A 19,273-nucleotide genomic window follows, 5' to 3' on the forward strand; every position below is an offset into this window, starting at 1 on the left:
TGGGTGTTTTGAACAGATACTAATTACGTGCGTATAACATTCTTTCTATACACAGCTAACTGTTGTACGTGTTTATTTTTCTAACTTCCGTTAGAATTGCTACGCAACATTTTGAATAAGCAACAAATCATTCAACGGTGCCGTTCTGATACACTGCGCGAGTGCATGAAGCTCACCACTTCAGCTAAGGTTACTTCTTTAGAGGCAGAGGCAGAGGCTTCCCCTGACAAGTTGCGACTTGCCATTGTGCAATTCCATGTCACGTATCGTCTGTCGGCTGACACGGACCCAGGTAGCTCCAATAACTGGCCGATGTACACAACTAAAGCCACCACAACGGTCAATGGTAGGTCACCATGAACCAATTAACAACAGCAACCAAGCGAAGGCTAACTCTACTATTGTATCAATTCAAACTCGATCATTAACACCTCAGTAAGTTGATCTTTAAAAGCTTAAACTGAATTGAAATTTGACACATTTGACTCGTTGGTTGGTAAGCTGATTTGGTTACAAAACAATAAACAAAAATCTATTATCTATTGTGTAATGACACGCTATTAGATTACTTATAGTCATACCGTAATGTTACTAGATGAAAATTAGATTAGACTGTCGATTCTCTACGCAGTGTAAACAGTGAGATTTTGGGTACTAGAGGATGCCAACATGGAAGCTAAAAATTCTGAAATTTTAGTCTCGTACTAAAACAGCACACTGGCTCAAACTTGAATGAAATTATACCATGGCAAGGTTTCCCCCAATTCAAAGATTATATTTGAGTGAATATGCCTCAGTTCTCAGCAGTCAAACCACCCACATCTGTCAGCAAACTAAATTACATATTCTGCCAACAAATTTACAAATTAAAGGCGGATTGGGATATAACACAACATTGGAATGGAAAATAATAATAAACAAAATTATTTACACACATTTACGAAGATCATATTATTTGACAAAGCCTCCAATAAATACGCATGATTACTCCCAGTCAGGTGCAGCCCTTCTAACATGGAGGCTAATGAATGAGTTGCATACACTACCAGCAATTCAGCAGAAATTCACCTTACCAGTATGTTTCAGATTTATTCACAGCGGCAATGAAGCGTAGTAACAGGATTTAATTACCCAACCACCAAACTGTCTCATTGGCCGACGTATTGCATGATCATCCAACAGCAAGAAATAAGCATGGCTTTCCTTAGACATGTATCATGCATTCTTCTGAGCTGGAGACAACCAATGAAATCAAGAGAAAGGGGGGGGGGGGGGGGGCGGGGGGACAACTGTAGATTCATCTTGCTTGAGTGTTCTCATCAGCATAGATACACACACATGCATCTGCAGCACCAGCAGCAAGCAAGACTTGGTATGGGTGAAAATTAAGGCAGCTGACAGACCCAATTTTCTGAGCCATAAGGGTAGGATAGTATCGAATAGTGCCTAGTTGATCTCCTTCAAGGCTGAAAACTTTAATAAGTTGCTTGGCTGAGCTACTGGCAATGATTGGAGCATGTCTATGTACAGCTAAAGCTGTGAGTGACCCCCGGTGAGCTTCAATGGTAAGATAGGCGCTATTATGATTTCTTATATCAAGGAATTGAATATCTCCTGCCTGAGAAGCACTAACAATCTAAAGAGGAACACAAATACAATATAATTTCATCATCCTTTTCATATCAAATCCATAGATTGTTATTGAATTCCTACCAAGACGGACATTATATGAAAAAGAAAGCAAAAATTAGTAAAGATCATCTTACCTTTCCTGGGTCTAGTCCAGGTTGAAAGCCAATCCCCACCACCTTTTCTACTCTCTGTGTATGTGGCCGTAATCCACAGATAAGCCTAAGAAGCAACATTGTCAGTAGCCATAGTTAGAAAAACAGTAACCATAGTCAGATTTATGCAAGATTGCAGTGATTATATAGCTGATAAATGACAATGTTGCTCAATTCAATTTCATCAACTAAGCAGATCAAAACTTGGAAGAAATTCATCGGAGATGCATACATTTCAGGTGTCCTGATGTCATAAAGTCTAACAGAACCATCTACAAAACCAGCCGCCAACTGTCCCCCATGAACTTGAGATGCAGCCTGAAATATAAGTAATAATACATATATCAGGGGAGAAAATCATTTTTAAGGAGCTCATATCTACATCATCTCTATCAATAGAATTGGATAAAACAAACACAATCGGGAAGGAAAACCCCATCAAAAAGTCCAAAGAACCAGACGCAGAGCCAACTGAGCAATTCATATATAAGCATTCAACTCGGATCTTTCTAAGCCACCTCTAAAACCATAAACAGCTAGAGAATGAAAAATATATAATAATTAATAAACTATGTGAGAGCATACAACAAAAATTCCAAGGTTATTAGTTTTTCATAGACCAACATCATTAAACATACCATCAAATCCACTCCCAAAAGTCAGAAATGTTTAATGAAAAAATGATCACCCTGAGACAATCAGTTCGTAACTGTCATCCATAATAGCCAGTTCGCCATGCATGCAAAAGCAAAAGTATGACATCAGAGATTGGGAGAATTCAACTATAGAGACAGTAAAGATGAGGTCAACTGCATAAAGGTAATTTGAATAAGACCTAGTTAAAAAAAAAAAAAAAAAGCTTAATATTTTTTGGAATAACAGCGGTACATATATTGGATCGTTGTTACCAGGAAAAAAATAAAAAATAATGAGCAGAGTTAAAAACATATGATTACCATTCCCAACATAATAGGAAGTTTTACCCCAGAATAACACTTGGTAATTCTTTAATAGGACAATCCATGGGCTTAGTTGGCATGCCAAAACTAACTTGACAACTAAATAGTTACCAAGGCAAACTAAACTATGCACTGAATGAGGCTTACCAATGCTGAGATACTGCGATCCGATGATGAAGGTATAGGATTAACAAGCTGTTCTTTATCAAGATCCCAGGCCATAATTGATGATATCTCACCCGATGCATACTGGTAAAAATGTACATCAATGGATAGAACTGACATCACAAGATAAAAGAACTTGGAAGTATTATTTCAGGACAGTGATGATCAAAGAATATACCAGATAACCACTCTGTTGTTGCCAATCAACAACTGCATTGACACTCCTGACACCAGGTTTATGACCATGAATTGAAGAGAATGCAGTTACAAGTTTCTGTTTGCCTTTCAGAGTATAATCCTTCCAGATCCGAATGTTTCCATCAGCTGTCATGAGATTTACCTAAAATTTAATATTCTGCCAATAATTTGAGAAAGAAGGTATCATGGCAAACTGTAGAGAAAATTACATGAAGCAGCAAGAAGTAAGCTATCATCCAGCTCATTCATTAGGCAGAGCTTAGAGATTCCCTTGTCTGGAAAGTCATGGTTGTCAAAACTGTTTAGTAGTGTTGCCTCTTCATGGTTCCATATTCTGTGAAATAAACCAAAAACAAAAAAAGAAAGTCAAAAATAAAATTCAAATTTTCATAATATGATGACTAACAATAAAATCATGAAAACCACATAAATATTCTGTCCTGAGTGCTGACAAACAAACTAAAACACTCTTAATGCCTGTAAAATAATGTTAACACTTTTTGTTGTTTAGTTGCCCAAGTCTCTATTTATAAACGTCAGTTGGTCTTTATGAGGTCCACCCGCCATATAGCTAAACAGATATCGGGAAATATTTACTCTTACCAACATCCTACTGCTACAATCCTTAGTCCTGTAAATCAATCAACGTAACTCCCAACATTTCCTATGCAGAAACATCCATCTTGCTCATCTAAAGTCATCCCCAGCTTCTAAATACCCTTATTACTCTCCACTTAACTAATAACGGTACTAATACACTCCACATACCTAATTCGTTCATTCCCATCAGCAGCTATCACAACAGGAGAAAAAGGTTGCATCAACACCATTTGTGTGCCTCTTGTGTCCCATTTAGCTATTGGATTTGTTAGCCTGCTAACAGCTGAAAACATAAAATGTCACAAAGTTCTTAACCAGAATATATGAAGAACCTGTACCAAAAGAAAATCATAATAACATAAATAAATAATCGGAAGAAAGAGAACAAACCAGAGTGCTGGCATTTTGTGATGTGCACCAATGCAAATTTTTCTTTCTTTTCTCTCCCAGCTATTATGGCTTCACTGTCATCCCCAGCCATTAACAGCGGTTTGGAGAAGTGCCCACAACTCCAATTATATATAATTGACTGTGGCAGAAGGCTGTGATCCGATGTACCAGTAGCCCCACCAGAACCTAAAAGAGGATCAGCTAAACCTGAGTCTGGAGAATTCATCAGATGGGGCCTAAATTCCAATGAAAATACTCTACGGATTCCTGATAAGTAATTTAGACGAGGTGGGCTAACTGGAGGAGTTCTGGAGGTTAGAGGTGAGCGACCTGCCAAAGATGCATTCAATAATAAACAAACAAGTCGAAACATACTTTAGTGGGAATTATCACAAAATTCAAATTGGTGAACATTACTGAAATGCTTTTACAATTAACCTACATGATTAACATTAATAATCAAATTAAACAGAAAGGAAGATTACCTCCATTCATATCAAACCAAGAAGAGGAACGAGCCAATCCTGTAGCTTCACCAGTAGACTTAAATGGCTTTGCTACCACTTGTTCAATACCTATTATGGAAAGTACCCGTCGACCAAGGTTTGCAATCCGCGGAGATGGATCTTTTGCTAAGGTACACATAGCATGAACACATTGTGAATACAATGCATTGTCCAAGGGTTTTTGGCCACCATGGTTAACAACTCCATTGCTAAAACCATCATTCAGTATTCCTGAATCGGAATGATGAGATGAATCATCAGACAATGGGGACCCATGCATTATTCCAGAACCAGCGAGAGGACGGCTAGAAGAGCCACACCGATCTCGAACCACTGAAGAATTATCATTTCCAACCCTCAAAGGACCAATTTGAGATGAAACAATACTTCCACGAGGCATATGTTGGTTCTGGGTAGGATATCCACCAATTGAATCTTTTATGTTGGCCAATGAAGGTATCGAATTCAGGAAAGAATTAGTCTGTGGTTTCCAGTATGCAGCAGCAATAGATTTCAGGTGCTTGTTATGGCCAAATGCGAAGCGAGCTAATGCTGACAGTTGAGAGAGAAAAAAAAAGTTAGATATCTTGACTGACCCAACTATATATATTGATTTCTTTTTTTTTTTCCCCTTTTTGTGTGTGTGTTTGGGGTGGGGGGAGATGAAATTCCAGGATTTTGTTTGAAATATCAACGTGAATTCAGATGTTTATTCACCTACCCGCAGCTACCTCTGCCCTCACCAATGGACTCCCATCTGATGCAACACTCAACATACTCTTCACTATACTAACTTCAGCCCTAAATTTGTCATCATCATCACATTCTCCATCTCCTACACCCGCACATGAATCAAATCCGACATTGAGAAGGGTGCCAAGCGCAAAAACAGCAGATGCCCTAACCTGAGGAACAAGAGAAAACCATGACTTGGTTATTTAATTAAAATATACAAAGATATAGTCATCCCATAAATAGAAACAGAGCTAACAGACGGTAGTAGACCTCTGGCTGGGGTTCAGACAGTAGAGGAGCAAATACAATAGTAGCACCATGCAGCAAACCCATCGCCTGTGCCTCCGTAAAGTCTTCCCACAGTTTCCCCAAACACAGGCAAAGCCACTGAAGGAGAAGGGGTTCAGTTTGTGAATCATTAGGAGATGAAGAACTCTGAAGATGCTCTAAGCAGACATGGATCAAGCCAGCTTCAATACAAGCTTCTTGACCTCGTCGATGACCATCCACAATAACAGCCAAAATAAAAGCAGCCATCGCACGTTGCTCTGGATATGCTTCAATGCTATCAAGAAACTTAATAAAATAGTTATGACCTCCATCCTTTACTAAATCAACCTGGCATGACTGCAACCCCACAATAGATCATTACCCAAAGAGAATTATAGGAATAATAGGTTTCTCCTACATAGGGATCTTTCGATAGGGTATTGAATAATAATACAACTAAATAATATAGGCTATATAGTTCCCATATCTCTGTTTGCTCTTTTCATTATCTTCTACTTTTGTCTAGAGCCATATCTAAGGCAATAAGTACATAAAAATAACATTGTTTATATACCACAATAACTACAGTACAAGTGGTCAAACATCAACATCCCCAAATTTCAACAGAAGTGATGTAATAAGCGAAACTCGTCTACCAACTCATGCATAACAGAGGAAGTGCATATTTTTGTGATAAAAATAATTTTAAAAAAATGGCATTCACTTGAAGATGACAACCCATCTCCTCCAAAAGTACCTTGTCAAGTGCCAGAATCTTTGTCCATATGAATACGAGAATCTGGCGTAGTTCTGGTCTTGTTGTTTGTAACAGCTTTAAAACATAAGGAAATATTCCAACAGACAATGCCTTCATATAACAAAATTGATATCATGTCAGAATATGATTTTTGTTTTAGAAATAGGAACAACTAAGAGCTGATGAATTGAGAAAAACATTACCAGATCTACAGCCCATGGCCCCATATCAAGGAACCTTCCAAGGAGTACTAAAGCACGAAATCGATGGCTTTGACTAAGTAAAACCTGAAATCAGAACATAGCTACTTAAAGAAAAAGAATGACCACTGAACACTATCAACAAAGAGCACTTAAGTTCTATCCACATATATTTGATAATTGACATCGAATTTCCAATGGCGGAATCAAAGCCTAGAATTATCATATGTTGTTTGCATTGGAATTACCAGTAAGTAGCTTAATGTTTAACCCCACCACAACCACTTAAGGAACAGGGCCTGACAGCTGATTTGCAAAAAGCATGCAACCTATATAACAAAAGTATCAGGAACCAATCTGATGGTTCCAATTGTAACAAAAATCAAGACATGTGACACACCTGAACAACTATAGGCAACTGCTCTGGTGGTTTCTTATGTTCAGAACCATGGTCAAGCCATACCTCAAATGCTGTCAACTGATCACCAAAAAATGTGCTGGGCTGAAAAAGTACAACAACATGCTTCACAGGTAAGCTCCTCTTATACATAATCTTTAGTATCAGTGTATTATTAACAATGATTTTCAAACCACAATACCAGAACCAATTTCTTTATTATAAACAATTTCTTAAAGAAACTTCGTATTAGCCATATAAGAAAAGACCTGCATACCTGGAATTCAGCATTAGGATTGCCAACTAACGAGGGAAGTTGTGAAAGGCAGAGCTCAGCGGCCATGTCCCATGCATCCCTGCAGTGTAGGAAAACAACACCAATTGAAAATAGATGTAGTTATCACCTATTTTAAAATCATAATAATAATCACCAACAATACCACATATGATGTTGATGGGTTGGGGGCAAATTTGGGTGAGACACAGGAGAACAATTTGCAGATCGCATAATTCTCTCAGCAAGTAGAAAATTTCGAAAGAGACTTGCAACAAGCAAATCCTGTCTGAACAGTCTTTGAAAAAGATCTGTAGCATAAAATCAAATATCATTTAATTGATACCAAATAAAATTGCTTGCTAAACGAATCAAAAAGATACAGCTCAGCAATTTTAAGTCCAGTAACCTACCATGAGAAAGAACATTCCAGGCAATTGTGCCAGTTACTGCCGTAAAGATCCAATTCAATTCACCTAAAAGTGTCTTTCGGTCATTGGGACGGCCAGGGATCTGATCTATAAGTGAATAATCAAGTGATCCACGAAATAATGAACGTGTGCAAAACCTGGAAACAAGGTACATCACAGAAATTACTAATGGCCAGTTTACTAAGAAACATACACTTATCACTGCTCAGAAATAATACGAAATAAAGACTTTTACTATAAGGAAGCAGAATTAAACATAAAATCAACAGGGAAAAAGGAAACCATATTTATCACAATGGTCACTTTCTAACACCATGGCTGCAGTAAACATGTAGTCCGGCATCAGGTAATCAGTTCACCGGCAAAAATACCATAGAGTAATCAATCATGTTTTTTAAAAAGTTAATAATAACAATGTATTCTTTTTCAATTAAAGAAAATGACAATAATGACTGTGCAACCATGAAACATCCATAAAGCAACTATAAAAATGTACACAGTAGGTTAGTAAGGGAATGAAGGAGGGATCAATATGGGAGGTGTACTAACTAGAAAGATTAGGCAAATCAATGTATTATTTAAAAGTCCATGCATAATGTGTTTACGTATATACTATAAACTATACACTATATCTTAAATATCAAACAATTTAAAGATGAAAAACTAAGCGGGAATTGAGAGAAGCTTCACCATCGTAATGCCATCTTTATAGGTGTTGTAAGGCAAGATGTAAACACATCAGCTGGGAACTCTGCACTTTGAGGCAAAGTCTCATGCGATTCACATGCTGCAAGCAGAATGCAATCCCATGTGGACCCAGAGGAATTAGAAGCATTCCATTCATGTAGCTTACAAACAAGAAGTTCAGCATCCACAATTTGGCAGTCCAGATTACAAAATGTCAAATAATTTTCCTTATATTGGCACCTTACTTTATACGGTAACTAATAAACATCATTTTAAGTGCAATGTAAATACCTCAATGAAGGAATTAACTATCATCCCAGCAGCAGAGCAATCAAAAACATAAATTGATGGGGTCTTCAGCCAGGAATTGAGGTCACTGATGGGTAAAGGGATATACTGTGTATAACTCTGCAATATTTTGATTAACAATGAGAATAAGAATGTCATGAAGTTCTTTCATTACTATGATTCAATAGTATTTTAAAGGCTTTTTAACTATTTTGAACCTACATATAGCAGTCAGGGAATTAAGCTAATCAATACTCTCTGACAAATAATAATTTAGATCCCGTTAGGACCAATTTAACTATTTTAAACTATAGTATAGCAGTCAGGGAGTTAAGCTAATCAACATTCTCTGATAGATAAAAATTTGGGTCCTGTTTGGCAAATTATTAGAGTAAAATTGATCTCGCTGATAATTATTGCCACCTATATTACTCACATCTCTTCCTAGCCCTCACAGTTATGTTCTTTTTGTCAAATTATCTGAGAAAACTATGATGCATTAGTACAAAGATTGAAATTTGTTAGAAACAAACAAAATATAATCTGTAGATATCAACAGTATCAGTTATGATTTGATATTCATATTTACCTTTATTTCATGATTATTTCCTTATTTGATTAGGATTAGGATTCCCCTATTACTATAGTTAGGAACAGTGTCTTACCTCTTGTAGGATATAACACACCCAAAAAATAAAACATATCTTCACTCTTCTATCTCCTATCTAATACCCACACTGTAAATATAGTATAAAAGCCTATCCTATGGTTGTTAATGAATAATGAGTCACCAACAGATATCTAGTCCTATAAAATTTATGCTCCAAATGTCTAGTGATGGGCTTGAATACATCCTGCCGAGAGCTATGGCTATCATAGGCTTTCTAAAACATAGCCTGATCAAATATGGCATCAAGGCAGTATACCAATACCATCCTGTAGGACATGTGACATTACTTTTCTTTACCAAGTTCATATACAACAACAACAACAACAACAAAGCCGTCCCACTAAGTGGGGTCGACTAAACTAGGGCTGGCAATGGGTAGGGTAGAGTAGGGTAGGGTTTAGACTCTCTACCCTAACCCTACCCGCGGGTTGAAAATTTTCTTAAAATTCTACCCTACCCTACCCACGTGTTGAAAATCTCTCAATCCTAACCCTACCGCACCCTAAAGTTCTAAACCCTATCCTACTCGACCCTACCCGCAGAAAAAAAAAAAATTCAAATAAATATAAAATTCAACCATTCCAAATTTCATACATATTAATAAAATAGAAAATAAAAAACTAAGTTCAAATTAAAATTAAAAACAATAAAATCTTAAGAAATCCAACATAAAATTACAAATAATATGATCATCAACTAGCTTAGTAATTATTTCAAGTTTTTATAAGAAGATTGTGAGTACAAGACTCACTTTCTTCACTACATACACAACTTTTACATATATATTATATAATATATTAAGGATGCGAGGGACAGAAGACTCTTCCGAGTCTTGGTCGGTTATGCACAAGAGAAGAAGATCAAAACTTTGACTACTATCGGAGGATCCGAGACTTCGAGGTAAAAGAAGCTCTAAAGCAGATGAAAAATGGCAGGGCAGTGGACCTGATAATATCCCGATTCAGGTTTGGAAGGGTCTTGGAGAAAAAGGCATCAACTGGTTAACCAAGTTTTTTAATGAGATTTTAAGGTCAAAGAAGATGCCTGATGAGTGGAGAAAGAACACCTTGGTACCTATCTACAAGAATAAGGGGGATATACAAAATTGCGGAAACTATAGAGGGATCAAGCTTATGAGTCATACCATGAAGTTATGGGAAAGGGTGATAGAACGGAGGTTGAGAAAAGAGACCCAAGTAACAGAAAACCAATTTGGATTTATGCCAGGCAGATCTACCACCAAAGCGATATACCTTTTAAGAAGGATGATTGAGAAGTATCGTAGTAATAAAAGGATCTACATATGGTGTTTATTGATTTGGAAAAAGCGTATGATAGAGTACCAAAGGAGGTCTTATGGAAGGTTTTAGAAAAGAGGAGAGTAAGAATTGCATATATTCGTGCAATTAAAGACATGTATGATGAGACCACAACTAGTATGAAAACTCAAGGTAGTGTGACAGAAGAATTTCCTATTGGTATAGGATTACATCAGAGATCATCCTTAAGTCCATACCTTTTTACATTAGTCTTGAAAGTACTCACAGAGCACATCTAAGAGCCTGTACCATGGTGCATGCTTTTTGCCGATGATATCGTCCTTATGGAAGAGTCAAAGGAAAACCTAAATAAGAAGTTGAAATTATGGAGAGAAACTCTAGAAGTGTATGATCTACGCATAAGCCGTAGCAAGACGGAATATATGGAATGTAAGTTCAGTCTGAGAAGGGAAAACCCTAATATAGAGGTGAAGATTGGAGAAAGACTACAAAAAGTTAAAAGTTTTAAGTATCTTGGGTGCATCATATAGGATAATGGAGAGATTCAACATGATGTAAATCATAGGATCCAAGCAGGTTGGTTAAAATGGCGGAGTGCATCTAGTTTTATATGCGACAAAAAAGTACCTTTAAAACTTAAAGGTAAATTCTATCGCACCGCTATAAGACCGGCTATGTTTTATGGTACGGAGTGTTGGGCGGCTAAAGGAGAGTACGAACATAAGCTGAGTGTGGCAGAGATGAAGATGTTGAGATGGATGAGTGGTCATATGCGATTGGATAAAATAAAGAACGAAGATATAAGGGAGAGAGTTGGAGTAGCACCCATTGTGGAAAAGATGGTTGAATCGCATCTCAGGTGATTTGGACATGTGAAAAGAAGACCGATAAAACATCCAGTCAGGAGGGTGGATGAGATGGAAGATGGACAAGAGGCGAAAGGCAGAAGAAGACCTAAGAATACCATCCATGAGGTGGTCAAACGAGATCTACATGTAAACGGTCTCTCTGTAGACATGATACATGACAGAGCACAATGGTGTCATTTGATTCATGTAGCCGACCCCACTTAGTGGGACAAGGCTTTGCTGTTGTTGTTTGTTTGTATTAAGGATGCGAATAGGGTAGGGTAGGATATACCTTAAACCCGTACCCTACCCTACCCGAACGGGTTGGTCCAGGTTAGGTATCCGCGGGTAGGGTATATATTGTCAGCCCTAGACTAAACGCATCAAACGACGTTATTTAGCTTTATCATATATCATGTTGTTTACATGTAGATCTCATTTGACTACCTCATGGATAGTCTTCCTAGATCTTCCTTTGCCTTCCACCCTTGTCCATCTTCCATCTCATCCACTCTCCTGACTAGGTGCTCTATCGGTCTTCTTCTCACATGTTCAAACTACCTGAGATGCAATACTACCATCTTTTCCATAATAGGTGCTACCCTAACTCTGTCTTATTCTTCATTCCGTATTCTATCCAATCGCGTATGACCACTCATCCATCTCAACATTTTCATCTTTGCTACACTTAACTTATGTTCGTGCTCCTCTTTGGTCGTCCAACACTCTGTACCATAAAGCATAGCCGGTCTGATAGCACTGCGATAGAATTTACCTTTAAGTTTTAAAGGTATTTTTTTGTTACATATGAAACCAGACACACTCCGTCATTTTGACCAACCTGCTTAGATCCTATGATTTACATCATGTTCAATCTCTCCATTATCTTGTATGATGCACCCAAAATACTTAAAATTTTTAATTTTTCGTAGCAGAATTGTTATTCCTTCTATAATAAAGAACTACTATTCACTACCAACTTTTCTCTATCAGCCACTTTCACAATCATTGGCTAACTTCTACGACGTTTCCAACGGCCAATCTCACCAAACCACCTCTTGCACGACCCCTTTCTAGGAAAATCATATCTTTGTTTGGTCTCTACACATAACACAAATGTTACAAGCATTCCGTAATGTTCTCCAACTGTGATGCTTCGGCCAACCATGGCAGCGCATCCTGCATAACCTTAGAACAACGCTTGCGTCGTTGAACGAGCCTCAGCCTCCTAGATCTGTCTTCAATCTGGATGCTGCTCTAGTGATTGGTTTTCATGTTACCATTTTCAACCCTGTTTTCAAAGACCAGTGGTTTTTTATTTGTTTGTGACTAGTTCTGCACTTCCAAAGATGTTTGATGATTAAACCTCTTGATTGTTTTCGGCTAACTATATTGTCAGTCCTATTGGTCCTTAAAGTTTTCATGTCATCATACCAGCAATCTCTCGTCAACATATTGTCTTTTGGCAGTCCCAACTAGCCTCATTTCATCTTCAACAACTCGGCCTATTCTCCATCGTATTTTATATCATTAAGGGTCAAATTGTAACAATCTTAAAGCTTAATGAACTTTAGTTTGAGGAGTGCTAGAAATTATCAAAGAATATTAGCAATGACCTCATACAATCTCATATTTACCTTTATTTCATGATTAATTCCTTATTTGATTAGGATTAGCATCTTGCCTATTTTAATACCATATCAATACATTTCATATTCACATCCTTTCTATTCTTTCTTCTTTCTCTTCTACTTAAAACCCACAATAATAATACCAACAACTAAGCCTTGTCCTACCGTGTGGTGTTGGGTACATAGATCAAATGAAACCTAATACCTTATCGTATATTATTTCTATATATAAACCAATTATATTTGATTTATCACATGAATAGCTGACTTTAAGAACTAAATGGAAGATCACCTTATTGAAGACCCAAATTTCACCGTTAGCAGTTGGCTTTGGCACACCATGCCCATTGTAATGAAATAAAACTCTTTCTGACTTTGCATATCTACGACATGAAGTGCAAAGCTTCTTCACCTCATCCACTGTAGGATCAAGTTGATACTTGTAGCGGGCCTGTTAGCATGCCCACAAGGTTAACTAAAAATCAATTCCAAAAAGATAGTGTGAGGATGACAAGATTAAGATATTCAACCTTTGGTTGCCATCTTTCATATTGGCTGCTCAAATTTTTTCCAATTGACTCCAATGCCTTTTGCGGTGCCATAGAAAAGGGATCTGTTGAAATCAGAAAGGTAAACATTCAGAAAATGTCCAGCTTAAGAAATTTATCTGTCTCGTTAAGAGAGCTGCAACTAACTTAATTTTTATGCTGGGCATCAGAAAGTGTGATACCAGAAGTTGAATAAAATAGTTACAAGTATGAATTATAGAGTCAATCCATAGGAAATAAGTGCAGAGTACATAAGAATCTGCTTTATCACCCAAACTGCATTTACATTGGTTTGCAGTTTGGACGTATCAGCAATTAGAAATTTCAAACTTCAAGAAACAAGTAACATTTAAGGACATAATATAAGTGTATAACATTACTTTGAAGGAACTAACAGCTACTTCCCAACGTCAACTGAAAATAAAATTACAAAAAAAAAAAAAAGGCCAAAAATATCAAAAGCAGGAAGTTATTTAGAGCACGAAAGTTTGCAAACCCTGGAAGACAATTTTTTGTAGCAAATGAGATCAAAGAGGAGGTAACAAGACAGAGACCTATCCAGCACTCCATTCTGGCACACGGAGATATCTTTATTACATCTGGTGGATCAACACTAATGTTTAAACATAATACTAGAGCTACACATCCAGTCTTCATCTGCACCACAAAATTAGGACTTAAATCAAAAGCATGCCTCACATTGAAACATAAAATATGACATGTCAACATCATTCAGAAGCAGGGAGACACTCTAGAAGAAACTTTATTCTAATTACAAGGAGAGACAAGTTAAATATCAGTGCAGAAACCAAGGATAAAACAAGACCAAGAAAAAGAAACTTCTGTTGAAAAGTTGACTACTACTTTCTTTTTTATGTTCTTTTTTTATTTAAAAAATAAAAGAATTTCATTAAGATAAGAAAGAGAAGATACGAAGAATTGGAGGCAAACACATCCTCCAAACCAAAAGGAAACAAAGAAAGCCAAATTAGTGAACTGTGCCTTTCCAATCTCTCAACATGTCTGAGAGGGCAAGTCCTCTGAAGAGACAATATGCTTTACACCATATAGATGCATGATGACAAATTCTATCCAATACAACAAATCCCCCTGAAATTCTATCATTAAAAGTGTGTGAATTGTGCTCCAGAGAAATAATCCAGATACTGGCATTCAGTCATTTTCTCATTTTCTCATTGCCAGAGAAAGAATTGATCCTAAAGAAATAAAAGGAAATCATTTTCTCATTGCCTCGGCTGAGAAAAATTGCTTCAATCATGCAATTCCAGACAGATTTACCAAATCTAGGTTCGGTAAAATAGGAACACCAGAAGTGCCACTACGATGTTCATTCAGAGTTAGTTAGTGAAGCTTCGTCAATACACATATTGCGTTCTTAGTATTATCACCATTTCCCAGATCATTTTAATTTGAAATCCACCAAACTATCACACACACTAGAGAATAAAACAAGAAGTTGATAACCATTCATATATTTAAATTTTAAAAACAAAAAGGTACAAAGCTCTAGAGCTCTATTTATATATGCCACTTTGAACTTCACTTTTTGCACCTTAGATGATCCAAACACTTCTTTGACAAAAATCGCATACATTCACAAGTCTATTACATCCACACAAATACCATCCGCCTAAGAAAGGAAAAAACTTCGAACTTTCTAATACATATTGCACGTGACCCTAAATTAACACTACTTTCATTCATATCCAAATTATCATTGTCAAATTGTTAAATCGCCAATCCACCACAGCATAACGCAGAAAACAATGGAAAAAGAACACAAATCAAAGGAACAACAACAAATTGCAATTTGCAACCACTGCATACTGAACTCCAAATTTAAAATTAAAGAAAATGCAAGCTTACTCTGTCTTTGGGCCGCCATTTCGACACAAGGCCACTCTCCGACGGTCCAACGGGGACGGCAGCCTCAAAGGCCTCATGCCGGAGCTCGCAGAGGACGACAGTCTGCGGCAAGTACGCCAAGCTAGTGGCAGCGGCGTTACCGCCGTAGCTGGCACTGGTGCTGGTGGTGGCAGTAGCAGTTCCCGACTCGGAATCCCTACGCTGAGAAGCGAAATCGGTGTCTTCGTATGCGGCAGCGGCGGCGACGGATGAAGAGGAGGCGGCGCAATCGTCGGCGAGGTGGTTGGGGAGGAGTAGGACGGGGGATTGGGAAAAGCGAGAGGCCATTGAATCTCCCAATGCCATCCAAATCTCGAGAGAGCTCAGAAGCGATCATTCATTTCGTTTCAGTGTGAAAATGAAGGGATCCAAAGAGGGGAATAAAGAAACAAACAAACCCTAGGGTTTTTGAGCTGAATAGAAATAATAAGAAGAATATGAAAAAGAAAAAGAAGAAGAAGATGACTAAGATGACGATGATGATGGTTGGGATGGTGATGATGAAGGTGGTGCTGTGGGGTTGTGTTAGGGGAGGGAAGCAATAACATAAAACAGTGGCGGCACTCTTTTCTTTGTTTCTGTGTCTCACGAACCGGGGAACGGTAATTGTCAATTGGTGATTGTCAATGGAAAACCAACGCAAATGGATGCCTACTGTGAAGTATGAACTATCTTAAGACTACAATGGTATAAATAAATGGAAAATGGTTAGGGGAAAAAAAAACTTTGGAATTTGGATCATTTAAGCCTCGGAGAAAAAAGAAAAGGAAAGTGGATAAAGCAAAAAAAAAAAAATAATAAAGAATTTAATTTTCATAAAAAAAAACTATACAACTAATTAATTATATATTAGTATATCATTTTTTTTTAAAATAAAATTTTATTTAAACATATAAATTTGATTGGATGATTATATAAAAATTTTCATATTATTACATCAAAATTAGATTCTAAAATAAAATAGAAAAAAAATAAATATTTATTATTTTTATAACATTATTTTTTAGTTTCGGTCTTTATAAAATTTAGTTTTGAATTTTGATCTCGTAAAATTTTAAAAGATTTTATTTTAATCTACTTCATGTCAATTTAATAATTAACAAAATAATTTAAGAACCAATATTAAAACTTTTAAAATTCTATCGGACAAAAATAAAAAGAAAATTTTTATAAGAATCACAACCGAAAATAGATATTTTATAAGAATTTTAAACTTATGTCAATCTGGAACAAAAGAGTAATCAATTTTTAAATTGACAACTTTTTTATTTTAGGTGAATCATGTCAAATTGATTCTAAAATAATGAATACTTTTATATTAACAACTTTTTGTTTTAGGTGAATCATGTCAAATTGATTCCAAAATAATAAATATTTTTATATTAGCAACTTTCAGTTTTAGGTGAGTCATGTCAAATTAATTGTTAATCATAAATAATGCACGTTTTTCATATGTTATTTGACAAAATTTTTAATTTATTCGTTTAAATTTTCTTGATTTTTAGTGAATCTGCAATTTTGTAACTAACAAAATGTTATGAAATATACTCTTATAGATAATTTTAAAATATTACAAGTGTAAATTGAGATAATTTAATGATATTAAAAAATTTTAAAATATTAGAGTAAAATGTATATTATCCCAAAACAATTATTCACTTAATTTTTCAATTATACATTTTCTCAGGTTAAATACTTGGGGAAAAAATAACAACATTACTGCCACATAAGAACACATAATTAATGAGGACAATTAGAAAACTAACTATTTATTAGCTGATCAATCAATTTTTTAAAATTTTATTTTTAATTCATATCAGCATCCAAATAAATATATGAAACCACATACTATAATAATATCAAAAATTCTACTTAAAAAAACATGAGAGTGGAACAGAATATCCAAAACAAAAAACATGTTACAATCATTTATTTTAGATAAAACTTTTAAAATTAAAAAATCTTAAACTTAAAATACATACAAAAAAAATCCAAAATCTAAAATAAAAAATATTCAAAACATATTTAAAAAAACATAAAAAAATATTTACCGTTAAACATCTAAAATACAAATTTAGACAACATACATATAAAAAAAAAGCATGTCAAAAGTGATGAAGTAGAGTCGGAGAGCGAAGGGAGAGCTCATGTTATCGGCTTCAGCTTATTCGACTTTGTTATTTTTTATTTTTTTCGATGTATTTTTTAATTTTGATCTTTTTATTGTCTTTGTATTCTTCGTTTTCTTTTATCGTTTTATTTTTCATTTTTTATCTTTTCTGTATTATTCGTTTTCTTTTATCTTCTTTGCCATATTCATTGTCTTTGTCTTCTTCATTTCTTTTTTTTTTTTCAATATAAAAACACGTTCTTCATGCTCACTAGATTTTGGAATAGAGGATTGATGGTGGTACAAGTTGGAACGGTTAGTTTTGACAAATATGGTGTTTGGTGGTGTTGTTGTTGAAGCCAATAGTTTTGTTGGAAGTGTCCCAACTCCCCACTACCTGTTTTGGTTTCTCTCTTTTCATGTTCAGCATTCCTACATTTAACTGCTACCTCTCCTGTGTTTTATTGTCTGTATAAGAATAATTGAAAGATCGACTTCTTCATCTTGCTTCCTAGACTTTCATTTGTGAATGTTTTTGCAGCATCTAATATATTATTATTTTGGCCCCACTCCTTTTTTTCACTTTTAAAGTAGAAAATTCTTTAATGAGCTAGGTTGATAGGAATTTTTTCTTTGTGTAGGTTAGTGAATTGTTTGTCTTTTATGAAGAGGTAAATTTCTTTTCATCTTTATTGATAACTCTCATACCTACCTAATCTATTTTCACATCTTATCCTCGTTAATATTTTTATTAATAGAATCTCCCACAAGAGAGAATGACAGTTATTTGCACCATGACCTAATTTAGTACAGTAAGTGCAAAAAGTTCCAATTTTTTCATAATGAATGCCAATCTCTATGGTTTCTTAGTCGGGTATATTCATTCTGAGGCTGTCTTTAATTCATTTATTAGCTGACCATCTTCACACATGAAAAACATAATTATTGGAAAGTCATAGGGATCCCCTCTCAATTTTTAACACATCAAATTTGATATCAAAGAATAATTAAAACTAATTCCCTCCTTTTCTATCGTTCTGAATCCCTCAAGATGTCTCTAAATTATCTAAACTACATTATCAATGGTTCTTAGAGAGAAAGATTTACTTTCAGCAATCCCAAAGTTAAATATGCAATAAACTTAACTTTCTCTTTTCTCATTAGTTGATAAGTAGTTTGCAGGATCGCCAACTTGGATTAAGCATGCATAAAATATCTTAAATTTTTCCGTGCTGTTAATACATTTCCATGGCAACTTTTTTGTCTGCCTTATGTAAAGCTGGTGCTATATATATATATATACATGTTTGTGTGACAAGGTCGTGTAGAACGTATATACACTACAGAGGCCATTTCAGATGGCAATGGTTAATGTTTCAAATAATGCAACCCATATATTTGATCGTGTGGTAGACATCAACCCGTCTAAACTAGAATGGTCCGTGGTGGTTGGCGTTGTCCGAATGTACGAGGTTCCGAGCCAGTAGAATCCAAATGAAGTTTTTAGCATCGAGATGATCCTTCAGAATAAACGGGTAAGTGTATCGTGTATTGATATCATTATTCTTTTAGTGTGATGAAGCCTATGGGTTTATTAATGTTTTTATTATATTTTTCTT

General features: G+C 35.7%; 1 protein-coding gene across 4 annotated transcripts; it reads right to left on the bottom strand.

The window, feature by feature from the left end:
* Positions 1 to 718: 718 nt before the first annotated feature.
* On the bottom strand, positions 719 to 16,254 carry LOC112743788 (regulatory-associated protein of TOR 1). Of its 4 annotated transcripts, none has more exons than XR_011871167.1 (24): positions 15,506 to 16,254; positions 14,173 to 14,275; positions 13,601 to 13,683; positions 13,363 to 13,521; positions 8,645 to 8,761; positions 8,357 to 8,514; positions 7,649 to 7,803; positions 7,402 to 7,546; positions 7,239 to 7,317; positions 6,965 to 7,066; positions 6,568 to 6,651; positions 6,365 to 6,475; positions 5,608 to 5,964; positions 5,324 to 5,507; positions 4,582 to 5,154; positions 4,097 to 4,426; positions 3,875 to 3,989; positions 3,316 to 3,440; positions 3,087 to 3,232; positions 2,891 to 2,992; positions 2,423 to 2,493; positions 2,017 to 2,102; positions 1,767 to 1,851; positions 719 to 1,636 (listed from the first exon to the last, which is right to left on the bottom strand). XR_011871167.1 is itself a non-coding variant. In XM_025793124.2 (24 exons), exons 1-24 carry the CDS (start codon positions 15,848 to 15,850, stop codon positions 1,298 to 1,300), a joined length of 4,104 nt encoding a protein of 1,367 aa, XP_025648909.1. In that variant the 5' UTR covers positions 15,851 to 16,254; the 3' UTR covers positions 719 to 1,297. The 4 variants fall into 4 exon arrangements, 3 of the variants coding, with proteins under 3 accessions (XP_025648909.1, XP_025648914.1, XP_025648910.1); XM_025793124.2 differs by having other exon boundaries at positions 2,473 to 2,493; XM_025793129.3 differs by having other exon boundaries at positions 2,473 to 2,493; positions 14,115 to 14,275; positions 15,506 to 16,209.
* Between the last annotated feature and the right edge of the window lie 3,019 nt (positions 16,255 to 19,273).

Source organism: Arachis hypogaea, chromosome 14, assembly GCF_003086295.3.
Source record: "Arachis hypogaea cultivar Tifrunner chromosome 14, arahy.Tifrunner.gnm2.J5K5, whole genome shotgun sequence".
Taxonomy (NCBI): Eukaryota; Viridiplantae; Streptophyta; class Magnoliopsida; order Fabales; family Fabaceae; genus Arachis; species Arachis hypogaea.

What these genes read in the sequence shown, in the direction of transcription:
- LOC112743788 (XM_025793124.2), bottom strand. Translation starts at nt 15,850, where the DNA reads ATGGCATTGGGAGATTCAATGGCCTCTCGCTTTTCCCAATCCCCCGTC. An exon ending in CAGAATGGAGTGCTGGATAG is followed by an intron (nt 13,684 to 14,172) that starts GTCTCTGTCTTG and finishes TGATTTCAACAG; the next exon opens with ATCCCTTTTCTATGGCACCG. An exon ending in TACGAACTGATTGTCTCAGG is followed by an intron (nt 2,103 to 2,472) that starts GTGATCATTTTT and finishes CTTATATTTCAG; the next exon opens with GCTGCATCTCAAGTTCATGG.